At 36.9% G+C, this 11,652-nt stretch overlaps 1 protein-coding gene across 1 annotated transcript in view; it reads right to left on the reverse strand.

Moving 5' to 3' along the window:
- Positions 1-1,634: 1,634 nt before the first annotated feature.
- Positions 1,635-11,652, reverse strand: part of NEDD1 (neural precursor cell expressed, developmentally down-regulated 1) — a gene marked incomplete at both ends in the record, with an annotated part of 17,142 nt that continues 7,124 nt past the window's right edge. The window contains 8 exons of the mRNA XM_010194612.1: positions 1,635-1,791; positions 2,093-2,246; positions 3,010-3,239; positions 3,677-3,736; positions 3,918-4,046; positions 6,391-6,577; positions 7,513-7,714; positions 8,958-9,187. Of these exons, the coding sequence (XP_010192914.1) occupies positions 1,635-1,791; positions 2,093-2,246; positions 3,010-3,239; positions 3,677-3,736; positions 3,918-4,046; positions 6,391-6,577; positions 7,513-7,714; positions 8,958-9,187 (1,349 nt within the window). The remainder of the gene's footprint in view (positions 1,792-2,092; positions 2,247-3,009; positions 3,240-3,676; positions 3,737-3,917; positions 4,047-6,390; positions 6,578-7,512; positions 7,715-8,957; positions 9,188-11,652) is intronic.

Raw genomic sequence — 11,652 nt, forward strand, 5'->3', positions numbered from 1 at the left:
TGCATCACAGTGCCATCATCTGGGACAGAATGCTGTGCTATGGGTACCAACAGCCTGAGAAAGTGAGGCATTGCGTAAGCAGACACACTCAGATCTTATTTCCTTCTCCTTTCCTAAAACATACAGCAAGCCCAATGGGAACACATTCTTCACTTTCTATTTCCACAGGTTATTGTGCTTCAGAAGTCCTATTGGAGGCAATCAATCTTCTTCACATGCATTGAGCATAGGTACCAGCCGGCAGCTTAGAAACCCAAAGATATAGGTTATCTCCCAAAGACAGGAAGTCCAAGAAACAAGCAGCTTTTTGAAATCAAATGAGTCATATTCCTCCTGGTCCTTTTTTAAGGTCCTTGTTTTTCCTCGATTACTTGAAGAAGAATGGATTTCAGGCAAGAGCGGTAAAAATCCTTTCCTTAGATTTCAGAGGGTGAAACGTATTTGTAGCAATGAGAAGCTTGCAATGGCTCCCCTCCTCTTACTGACCGCAGTACAAACAATCTTTTACATTTAGTTTGAATGTATCCACAATTTACAACTGGGAAAAGAGCCAGCAGAGCCTTCCAGCCACTCCAGCAAGTGTAAGTCAGAAAAGAAAATCTCTGAGGCTCCAGATCTCAGATACAGGAAGTACAAGACTGATAAGCATACCTTCCAACGCTGGGATGATGCCTGAACCCAAGACTTTAAAAATGAAACATCTGCAACCCACAGACTGCATTTTAAGTCATGTGAAAGTTACAGGTTTTAATCAGATGTGTGATTATTGCCAAAAAATCCCAGAGTTTTACTATATTATATTCTTATTTAAAGGTTAATAACATTCAATGTATTTTTCTGTTGGCAGATATGTAACAGCCACAGCACACAGACCTACTAGCTTGTTTTGCATTGCTTTTTGTCACCAAAAAAGCAATGCCTGCCCAGCAATCCTTTTTGCCTCCACCATTTCAGTCAACCTACTTCCTCTTAAATAGGGGTTGGGAAGTGATCCCCTTGATACAACTCTCTCAATCACTCCATCTTCAAACTCCACTCTAGATCCATGCTATTTTGGCGTACTACTTTCACGACAAGTGGAGCGTTACATATCCACAAACACAAAGTAATGTGACACAAACCATCACTTACAGTACAGACATTATTTTAATGTCAAGCTTCATCAGTAGAAATACACACAGTATTTTACCCTACGCATGCCAAGGTAACAACAATCAAAGCCAATACAAGTTAACTGTCTTAGATCAAACTCTCCACAATATCAGCTTTAAGAGAAATTTCTCCTGCTGGGTCAAGAGATGAGCAGGGAGGGAAAGAAATCAGCACAAGTCTTCATGAAAGCAGTAAGGACCTTGTTATGCAGATAATTTTACCATTCTAGAAGTATTCAGACACTCATTCTGAAAAAATGTTAGCAAAACTATGCATGAACAACCCTCAGAGCCATCAGTCAATCAGTGATCGGGAGCTATTCAAAATGAAGTTTCACACTTAGATTTCCAAGATTAGGACTATTAATAGTGGCATTTTCTAATGCAAGTAGAAAATACATTAAAGTAGATGCTAAAACGTCTTACTAAATGACATCTTACTATGTCATTGAAAACAAAAATGTTCTGCTTGAATACAAGTACCTGAGGTCATCCATTGTTTCTTGTATCATATTCTGAATGAAGTCTATTTGGATCGATGTCAGAGGTGCATTTGATGTCCTGCTCTCAATGGTTTCTACTATTTTTTCTGACAATGAACTGGCAACTCCAGCAGTGACAGGTGACAGCATCTTTGGACCTTTCCAATGAAAAATAAAATAAATAAATAACTTAACCAGCATAATGGAATACAAGAGGATTTTTATTTGTCTTGAGGCTTGTCGATATTTTCTCTCAAATATTACCAATTTTATAAAAAAAGAGAGAGATTTAGTATGAGTCTCTTCAGAGGAAATTAGGAGATATTCTAGGAAGGCTACATGGATTTACAGAAGAATCAAGATTGGATGGTTTGTTTTTAAGGTTAAGGCCATTTTATCAGGTTTCACATTGGTTTGCAATCAATCTCACCTAAAACTTGGCCAAAATGATCAACTTACTTATTGAGGTAGCACCATTTACTGGTAGGTCATGTGCAGGATGGATCGGAATATTCTTCACTAGTCTCTCATTTGTATCAGGAATCTTTACGTCAGTGGATGATGGTGGACTTAAAGTTACCGATTCTGTACTTGATGAGGTTGATTTTGAAAGCTGACACTAAAAATAAAAATAATAATTAGAAATAATATATTAACTCTACTTATTACAATTATCTAATTGCTCCTGAAGACTGTTTTCAGGAATGCATTTTCACACATTTTTGATTTTAAGAATCAACTCACAAATAACTGTACTTCATTTTCTAGCAAGACATCTTAAAAACTGCTTGCTAAAAATATTCAAAATTGTTCAAGTGTGCACACACAAAAAGGAGCACAAAAGGCAGAGGCCTCTTAATTTTCACACCAAACATTTTGTGGCAAAGTTATAAACATCATTCCTAACAAACTCAGACTTCTCAAAAGCAATATAAAAGGAGCCAGGGACTCAGCAGAAGTGTATCAGCTCAAGAGGGAAGAAGAGGAAGATGGACAATAGAGAAAGAAGAGAGGGTAGAATTATCTAATAAACCATAACAAGCAATAAACAATAAACAAGCAATCATACTGGTCCAACCAACTAATGATCATGCTTGATTTTCTAGAAAAAAATCAAAATATCACTCAAGGTAGTCCAGTTTGTTTCACGTGAACCTTTGTAACCTAAGCTTATTTAAAGAGAAACATACATTTATCTGGCATTGCTGAAGGCCAACGCATTTAAACTAAACATTTTACAGATTTGTGTCACAGATTTGTAAAGAAATTTGCAAAACAATACTAGTTGGAATGGTATTAATCATTTTTCCTTCAAGTAATACTATTCTGTCAGAATTCTAGAAAGATCACTCATAACAAGAATTAGTATAGTCTACCTGCTTTAAGACTTCTTTAGATTCTTGTTTTCCAAGATCTATCTTCTTACTGTCAGTCTCTGGATGTTCTTCCTCTTCTTTAATCGGAGTTCCCATAAGTGCATGTAATGGGCTAGACTGTATCCCTTGTGCACTACTGCCTACTGGGTTTCTTTTTACTGATATGCCAGTGGTGAGCTGTGGGAGGAAATCCAAACCCAAACCCAAAAGGGAAGACTGAAAATTCTGACCTAAAAAAGGAAAAGCGAAGGGTCAAACACACAGGTTAAAAAGCAAACACACACCCCAAGTCAAACCCACAAGTAAAATGCCTGCACACCACACAAAACAAACACAAAAGTCACCCAAAATGCATCCCACAAAAAATAAATCTTTAAATCTAACTTAGGCTCTCATTGTCATTATGAAAGTAATAAAGCATGAAAAGCCTCTATATATCACTATAAATTACATAGAGGAAAAATAAAATCACTTTAGGATCATACTCTTGGATTTCCTGTTACCATGTTGTGTCTTAGCACCTCAATGTGTTAGACAATTTCCAGAAAAGTTCTTTTGTTTCAGTGTTTGCTTTCACTGTTTGTTTTTTTTCAATTGTATGACAAAATTAGCATGCAAGAACTAGCAGAGGTCTCCAAAGACCTACCGCTGACAAAGAAAAATATACTGAAAGTATGTTTACCGTCTCCTTTTCCTTGAGCATTTTCATTCGCTTTATTTATAATATCTGCAAAATATCAGAACATAGCCAAATTAATTGTTTGTTAAATGAAACCTACATCAATATTTGTATCATTGCATTGAGTTCATAATCAAAGACAAAATACCAAGTAGGTACAGTGGTACATAGTAACACAAAAGTGCCAGAATGTCATGCTACATGCAGATGAATGATCTTAGTAACTTACCATCTCTGACTGGAGAAAACAAATCTCCTAAACTACTTCGACCCAAATCAAAATTCTTCATATCAGCACTTTTCCCATGATCCGTTTCTTTAGATGGAATCACATCCAAGCTGCAACTATGGGGAAAGACTTAAAAGGACAATATCATTGAGTTAGTAATTGATGTTTTCCAAAAATTAACATACCCTACACAATCTCACAGCAAGCGTGATGGCAGATAAGTGCAGCAAGCACTTCAGAATCCTCTATGGATTCCCGTTAGAGTCAACTTTAACTTCCTCATTTGGGCTGTAATCATAGATGAATAACTAAAAGCTATGACTCTTCTTAACAAAAACAAAATAGTTGGATTCTCTTTTTAAAAAGGAGAGTTATTAAACTGGAGAATGCACTCATTTTCAGATAAATCTACATGTTGGTTGCAGTAAATGTATGATGTATCAGGTAAAGTGAAAACTAGTGAATGCATCTTCCACTAAGAACGTCATCAGGTTCCGATTACCAAAATTTATATTCTGCAAGAAGATAAAATCTGCTTCGCCCTGCCATTAAACATTCTAAAGGTAATTCTACAAAACATTTATTTTAAAGCTTACCTGATGTTTGGATAGTCTCTGCTTATTTCTAATGTTAGGAAATGAGAGCGGGGTTACAGTTGCAGGCAAAACACTTGTTCCTAGACCTTTCCCCACACCACCATGAAGCCCCATCCCTGACCCAATCCAAGAGAAAAATGTTAGCTTTCATATACATGGTAGCAGGGACAGTTGTCTGCAGGATGGCAGCATACCTTAAGTCCAAAAAAAACCCCCCAGTAATTATTTAAAGCACAGTTTTTAGATGAGGAGTACATGGAGAAATGAATTGAACTGCTAAGATAACCACCTAAATTACTTCCACAATTTAGAATGTTTGAAAACCAGATCAGGACTGTAAGCAAGCTGCTATTCTGCCCTCTCTGCGCTAAGATTTATAAATAAATAAATCTTACAAAAATAAACACAGCTTAGGGCTGTTGTATGTACAGAAGTACCTAAACCACAGGATGGCTATTAAACAGAAGTTTATGGGAAGCCAAATCAAAGTACATCCAAGCTTCCCATCACATTCTGAGTTCATTTATACTTTTTAGATACCTGTGACAAAAAGTCCCAGTTGATTTGTAAGCTATACAAACTGGTGGGTTTTTGTTTTAAATACAGTATCAGGTCACTTTACTAAATGCCACTTATTTCTAAAGTTAAACCCTATAGTCTGTAAGTTTCCACAGGACAAATGCAGTTTGTGGTCTCTCATCCATTCCTACTGTTACATTTATAGACCATATCTTCTGAAGTAAATAGAAGTCTTTACTTCAAAAGTGAACACTCAAAAAATATTTGGTTTACTTTGTAAGCCTTTATCTTCTTCAAACATTTCTTACAAATGGTCCTATTTAAGGGGTAACAGCCATTACATCTTCAAATAAAGATAATAAATCATATTTTTTAACAGAAATTAAATTTTCCACACCATTCAGTAATGTTAATTAGCAACACTTCTTGCGTACATAGGAAGCATTCTACTTCACCTCATACTTCACTGCATACCCAAGGGAGGTCATTAATACACATCCCTATGGACTGCAGTGGCTTATTGCCTAATTACTGTTGCTAAATGTATTTCTTCTTATTTAAAAAGGGAGGGGAAAAGTACTGTTGCATTAAAACAGACTGAGGATTTTTTTCAAGAATCAAACTAAGTGTTACCAATTTGACCATATTTTCAGAACTCTTGAATTAAAAATTTAAGAGTACATTTCACACAATGGCAGAATTTTACAATTATGCTCAGGGTTCTTATAAAGAACTTGCTCATTTCAGAAGCATAAATAGCAAGTACAGTTATACAACTTATCATACTTGCAACTATATTTAACATCTTTCCTACCGTGTGATATTGGAATCATGCCTCATACAAAAATACAGCTCAGTTCTCACTTGGGTTTTTAGACTAGGTTTTTTTTTTACTGTGTTTAGTTTGGTTGCTTGCTTTTTTAAGATGAGGTCTGTTACTCCTGTTATTAATAGAATTACAACTCATTAGCTCTGCATTCCATGCAGACAATGTGTCAGAAAATACATTACGTACATAAGGATAATCTACAAGTAAGAATGCAAAAGACAATATCACCATGGAGCTTTCTCCATTAAATTTTAAATATATACTTTTGCTTCAAGTCCAGAATTTTAGACTTCACATGTGTAAAGCTTGTAGCAGGAGCCAATTCACTTCCCACAGTCTCACAGTATGTCTAATGCAGTAGGGGATGGAAAAAGTAGGTGCAGATGCGCATGCGCGTACACACAGTTCTTTCAAACGAATGCCCTTCCCTACGTGTAATTTTTATACTGTAATGGTCAAGGCATGAAATATCCCTTCCATCTTCTACATTATGTCAGATACGATTATAAAAGTAGGAAAAAGACACTACCTGTTTTCTCCTGAGGAACCTCTCCTCCCTTATTCTCATTTGGCAATGTCAGATGAGATGAAACTGTTGTTGATGCTTGCAAGGTAACATTTTTGATGCCAATGTTTTGAATTCCTCCAAGATTACTGTCAGCTTTGACTTCTACTCTTTTGGATACAGGTTTATTTGAAGAACCCATAAAGTTAGACTGAAGAAAAAAAAACCAGAACAAATTAAGAGAAGTTATTATTCCTTCAGCTAAAAGTGAAAATATAAGCCAATATTCTTTCTATTTCAAAATACTAAAAAAAAAAAAATCAGTTCAAGTTGCAAAGGTTGCCTAGGAGATACGCCTTTACAGATATTAAAAAAACCTCATCTTAATATAACTTTAAAGAACTTGGGAAAGATCTGTACTATATGAATACTGTGTGGACTTGCAAAAGAATAGCAACAGAGTGACATGGCATGAGATAATTTTGATCCTAGGCTGAGGAATAGGAAAAATAAGAGATTACGTTACTAAGGACTCCAAATTGTAAAGGAATAGTCAACCACCAGCAGCAAGTGTGCTGCAAGAAAAGAGAAATCTCAGCGCAATAAAGAATCCACTTCAAAGGCTCTCTCCATCTCCACTGAATGGATGTGTGGGATTTCTGGATAGAGAAGAGCCTCATTAAGTCTTGGAAGAACCTCTTAAACCTTCTCTATTATTTAATCAACTTTTACAGTTTATATGTGCCTGCAAAAGACCATATGTAAGGCCATGCAAATACCACAAGATGGACAGTTGTGTGCCTTCCCCTCAAGTGGAAGGGCCATTACAGATCTTCCTGCTACTGCGTACAAATGAGTCTAAGATGCCACAAACTGATCTGCAATGGCAGCATATTCACACCAGGAAACTTAGGACTAAAGTTTCACTCATTTCTACACTGAGGCTAGGGGTGGGGGGAATTCCACATTAAAACCCCTTAAAACAGCACTTCAGACCAAGCAGTTTATAATTTCTATGCTGGTATGAACCACTTTTGTTTACATCTAGAATGCTTGAAAATTAAATGCTAACTCTTTTTAGAACTTAAACTGATGCTTTGCTTTCACTTATCTGCATATTCAGCAATATAAATTAAAGTTTTTTACCTTGGAAAAAGTGCTACTGGACTGAAGACGTAAGCATTTCACACAGCCTTTGTGAGCAATAACTGTTTTCACTGGTGATGTCAGTTGTCTTAAGTCATACTGGCAGATTTTTCCCCGGGAACATCCTATAGCCAAAGTAGTACCATCGGGCATGAAGTCTACTGTTGTCAGAGGAAAATCAGCTACTATTGTTGTCAGTAATCTTCAAACAGGAGAAATGACAAGATAAAGAAGCTTTTAGAGTTCAAAAGTTAAACTTTTCCAAACAGTGTACCTAAAAAAAAAATATAAAAGCTTTCATAATTTAGCTACAGGTCAGTAGTTCCACTTCTCCAGTGCCAAGAAAATTCAGTGAAATATGTTCCAGAACAGTGGATTAAGTTTATGGAATCACAGAATATCTTGGGTTCGAAGGGACCAATAAGGATCATGGCATGGAGTCCAACTCCTCACTACTCACAGGACTACCTAAAAACTATGGTTTTTGATATGATGCTCATTTGACTAAGAGCATCATCTAGTTGCTCCTTGAACTCTGACAGGCTTGGAGCCATGACCACTACTCTGGGGAGCCTGTTCCAGTATGCTAAGTGTTCATGCTTAACAAATTAAAAACTGTATATGGTCCAAGAGATTTCACCAGAACAAGAACAAATTGTCTTCATAACAGCAGTTCTGACACCTAAATTATTTACTGGCATAATCATTTCCAGCAGCATTCATATTACATACATCCTCTAGCTTGCCATGCCTATCAACCCAAACCTTCCCACAACTCTAGGAAGAACTTCAGGTCCTAGTTTGCATCTTTCTACTTCTCCTCCTGCAAACTAGAGCCAGACTCATGCTTTTATTCAGCTAGAGCAAAAGCACAACCCACAGTAGAACCAAAGTCCCATGAAACCACTTGCCATCCTCCCCTCTTACTACAGCCCCAGCACCTATGCCCCATATTTCCTGCTTTTTCAATCAATACTCTCATATCCAAGGCTCACTATCTCAGCAACTCCATGCACCACAGTTATGCCTTGTATCTTGCACTAGAAAAGCAGGTAAGCAAAACTCATGCAGCTGAAGGTTCTCACAGGCTGTACCACCCCTCAGAGAAGCCAACTGCTCTATATCAACAAGAAAAGCCCATGCACAAGCACCTGGTAGAGGTCACTCTTACGTAGCACCTCGGTTAGTTCCCACGTACCTTTGGTTTTTTTGATTGTTTGAGGGTTTTGTTTGGTTGGCTTTTATTTAAAAAAAAAAAACCAAAAACAAACCAAAAACCAAACCAAAACTACAGAGCAGGTTATCCAGCAGTGATAGGCCAACTGCTTCGACCACTCTGAATGTATTCTGAATTAAATATTTCATGTCATAGTTAGGCATGCTTTTTTAGTTTATAAAAACTGATTAAAGATCCTATAAAAATCAAAGGTCTTTAATATACTCACTTTTTACTTGAAGTATCATAGAGAATAATTCTTTTATCCAAACCTACAGTTACAAGCAGCAGCTTATTGACTGGAGAAAAGCAGATTTCTGAAGCTGGGGCTTTATGAGCATTTTCAAAATTATGATATGGGTTTTGGCTATTTACATCCCACAGAGTTACATTTCCACTGTCAGAAACAGTGCCCAGCAAGGATTTCTTAAAAGATGAATATTTCAAGTGTCGAATAGGCTGAAAAACAGATATAAAACATAAACTGTAATACCATTATTAAACATCATATTAAATTATTTTATAAACACAAAAAACATATTAGGAATACAGATGTTACATTAAAGCAGTTTACAAAGGCTGGCCATTCAAAAACAGTAATTAAAAAATGTACATTTTTCATGACAATGCCATTTTTGCAGTTGGTGGCAGACTTTTTTTTTCACTGGGTACCATATGAGCTGATCAAAAAAAGTGAAGGACAAGGGGAAAGGAAAAAAAAATCCAACTCCTGGAAAAGTGTCTTGATTTTTCAGCAAACATCACGCCATCATACACACTACAAAGAAAACCCACACTAAATCTAAAATAAAAAGAGTGAAAAGCTACTTAGTTTCACTGATTGGTCTCCTGCCAAGAATGTTAAACCTAATTTCCCTCAGTTGATTTTACATACTTGGTTATAAGCCAATTTGGTAAGACACACAGACTTCAGAGTTATGCAAGTATGTACGTCCTGCAGAACAGATTTCACTCTGTGAGCCAGGACCAGAGAAGAGGATAATATCCCTGGTCTATCACAGGCAGTTTTGCTATCACAGAACCATGTAATATAGCAACTTTAAATTGCCTTTCAGAAGCAGGTAAATATTTTATTTCCCTCGTGTTGCTTCAGAGGATCTTCCAGAACCTCACTGCTCTATTACAGTACTCAATTTCTAGATTAATTTTATTTGTGACCCATTTACACTAATTCACTCCCATGACAATAACACACAAACTGTTTCCCTAAATCCCCAGTGCTGCTTTTCCCTGTTTAAACAGCCACCTCATCTTCTTTCAAGCCTTATTCTGATATAAGCAATAAGCAAGACTCAGTCTCCTAAGACTGTTTTTTTCATTACCTTCACAGTCTCTTTGCAGCTCTCTCAGTTCAAACCTTTCTTGAATATGGACAACCAAAATCTTACATGATCCTCAATACATTTTGCTACTGCCTTTACAAAGGCAGTCACACTTCCTCCATTTTGTAGTGGAAATACTTATCCTGACATATCCTACACTGCAATTCCCTTTTTGTGATCCAGTCTGTTTTGGTTGCTCATTGCCATTTTATGATCAATAAGCCCAAGTCCTTCTTTCCCTTGAGAATTTTCAAATCCTAGACTAATACGAAAAGCCTTAGTTGTGAACTAAGTCTCAGGCCTTGATTTCTAAACAGTCATAGCTGTTCTCATGACCACTACTTCAATCATTTTAGATACTGTCTCAATCCTCTCTCCTACAGGCAACACCTTCGAACTCTGTCTCATCATAGGTCTATTCCTCATATCATAACCATTACTGAAAATATTAAACAAGATCAGCTATTGATAACACAAACAAAATAATGTTCTTTCAGTATTACCTCTACTGTCTTCTTTCCTATAACCAATTTCTTACCCAACCTCAAATCCTTTCTAAATCTCCACCCTCCCTAGTATTTTCTCACACGGCACTGAATCAAGTGCAGATCAGACTCAAAAAACAGAGGTGCTTAAATTTGTGCAGACTTTTATGAGACAGTCAAATCCATCATATTGGCGTCCCTGACAGTATGCTACATGTCCTAGTTTCAAACTTCTGCCTGGACAGCTGCAGGCGTGAAAGAATCTCATTTCTAATAGGCTGCTTGACAAGACAAAACCAAAATATTTCTTCTCCCAGAAGTGAGTCACTTAATCTGAAGTTTTTTAAAGAAACACTTTATCTGAAAACTACTGGGTGAAAAAAAACCGACAGCTTTAAGCTTAGCACAGTTAGAAAGAGCAGACAACCTCATATGGGAAAGCATAGAATCACCGAACAGTTTGGGTTCGAAGGGACCTTAAAGATCATCTGGTCCTGGTCCAAACCCCCTGCTATGGGCAGGGACACCTCCCACCAGACCAGGTTGCTCAAAGCCTTATCCAGCCTGGCCTCGAACACTTCCAGGGAGGGGGAGTATCAAGTATTAAGATTCAGGTGGTCCAACTACAACACTTACAGCAGTAAGACTTACAGTCTTAGCTACATTGTATTTATTTCCCTCTTTAGAGGGAAATTAGAAACTGTATTTTAGAATGAGAACAGGCTTCATGAAGCATTCTGTCTTTAAAATACTGACTCAACTCTACATGAATTTTGTATCATTATAAACAGAAAATTAACATGTTATCCAGTGTTCACTGGAGTTATGTCAAAACACACAAACAGCCACTATGAAAGCTGACAAGTATACACAGGAAGTATCTTTTCTTGTGATCCAGTGCAGCAAGTGAATAGGACTCCTCGTACAGGAAGAGATGAACTATTACACTCGATCAGATATTTAAGCTATTTTTTCCTACACTGACATGTATAAAAGCGTTTGATACTGAAATTCTAAAAAGGGTAAAGGGGACCCCTCCCCAGTCACCACAGGAGACAGATCCAGGAAAATGTAATGCTAGGCATAAATCTCTTCC

This window comes from Mesitornis unicolor, unplaced genomic scaffold, assembly GCF_000695765.1.
Source record: "Mesitornis unicolor isolate BGI_N332 unplaced genomic scaffold, ASM69576v1 scaffold51141, whole genome shotgun sequence".
NCBI classification, from domain to species: domain Eukaryota; kingdom Metazoa; phylum Chordata; class Aves; order Mesitornithiformes; family Mesitornithidae; genus Mesitornis; species Mesitornis unicolor.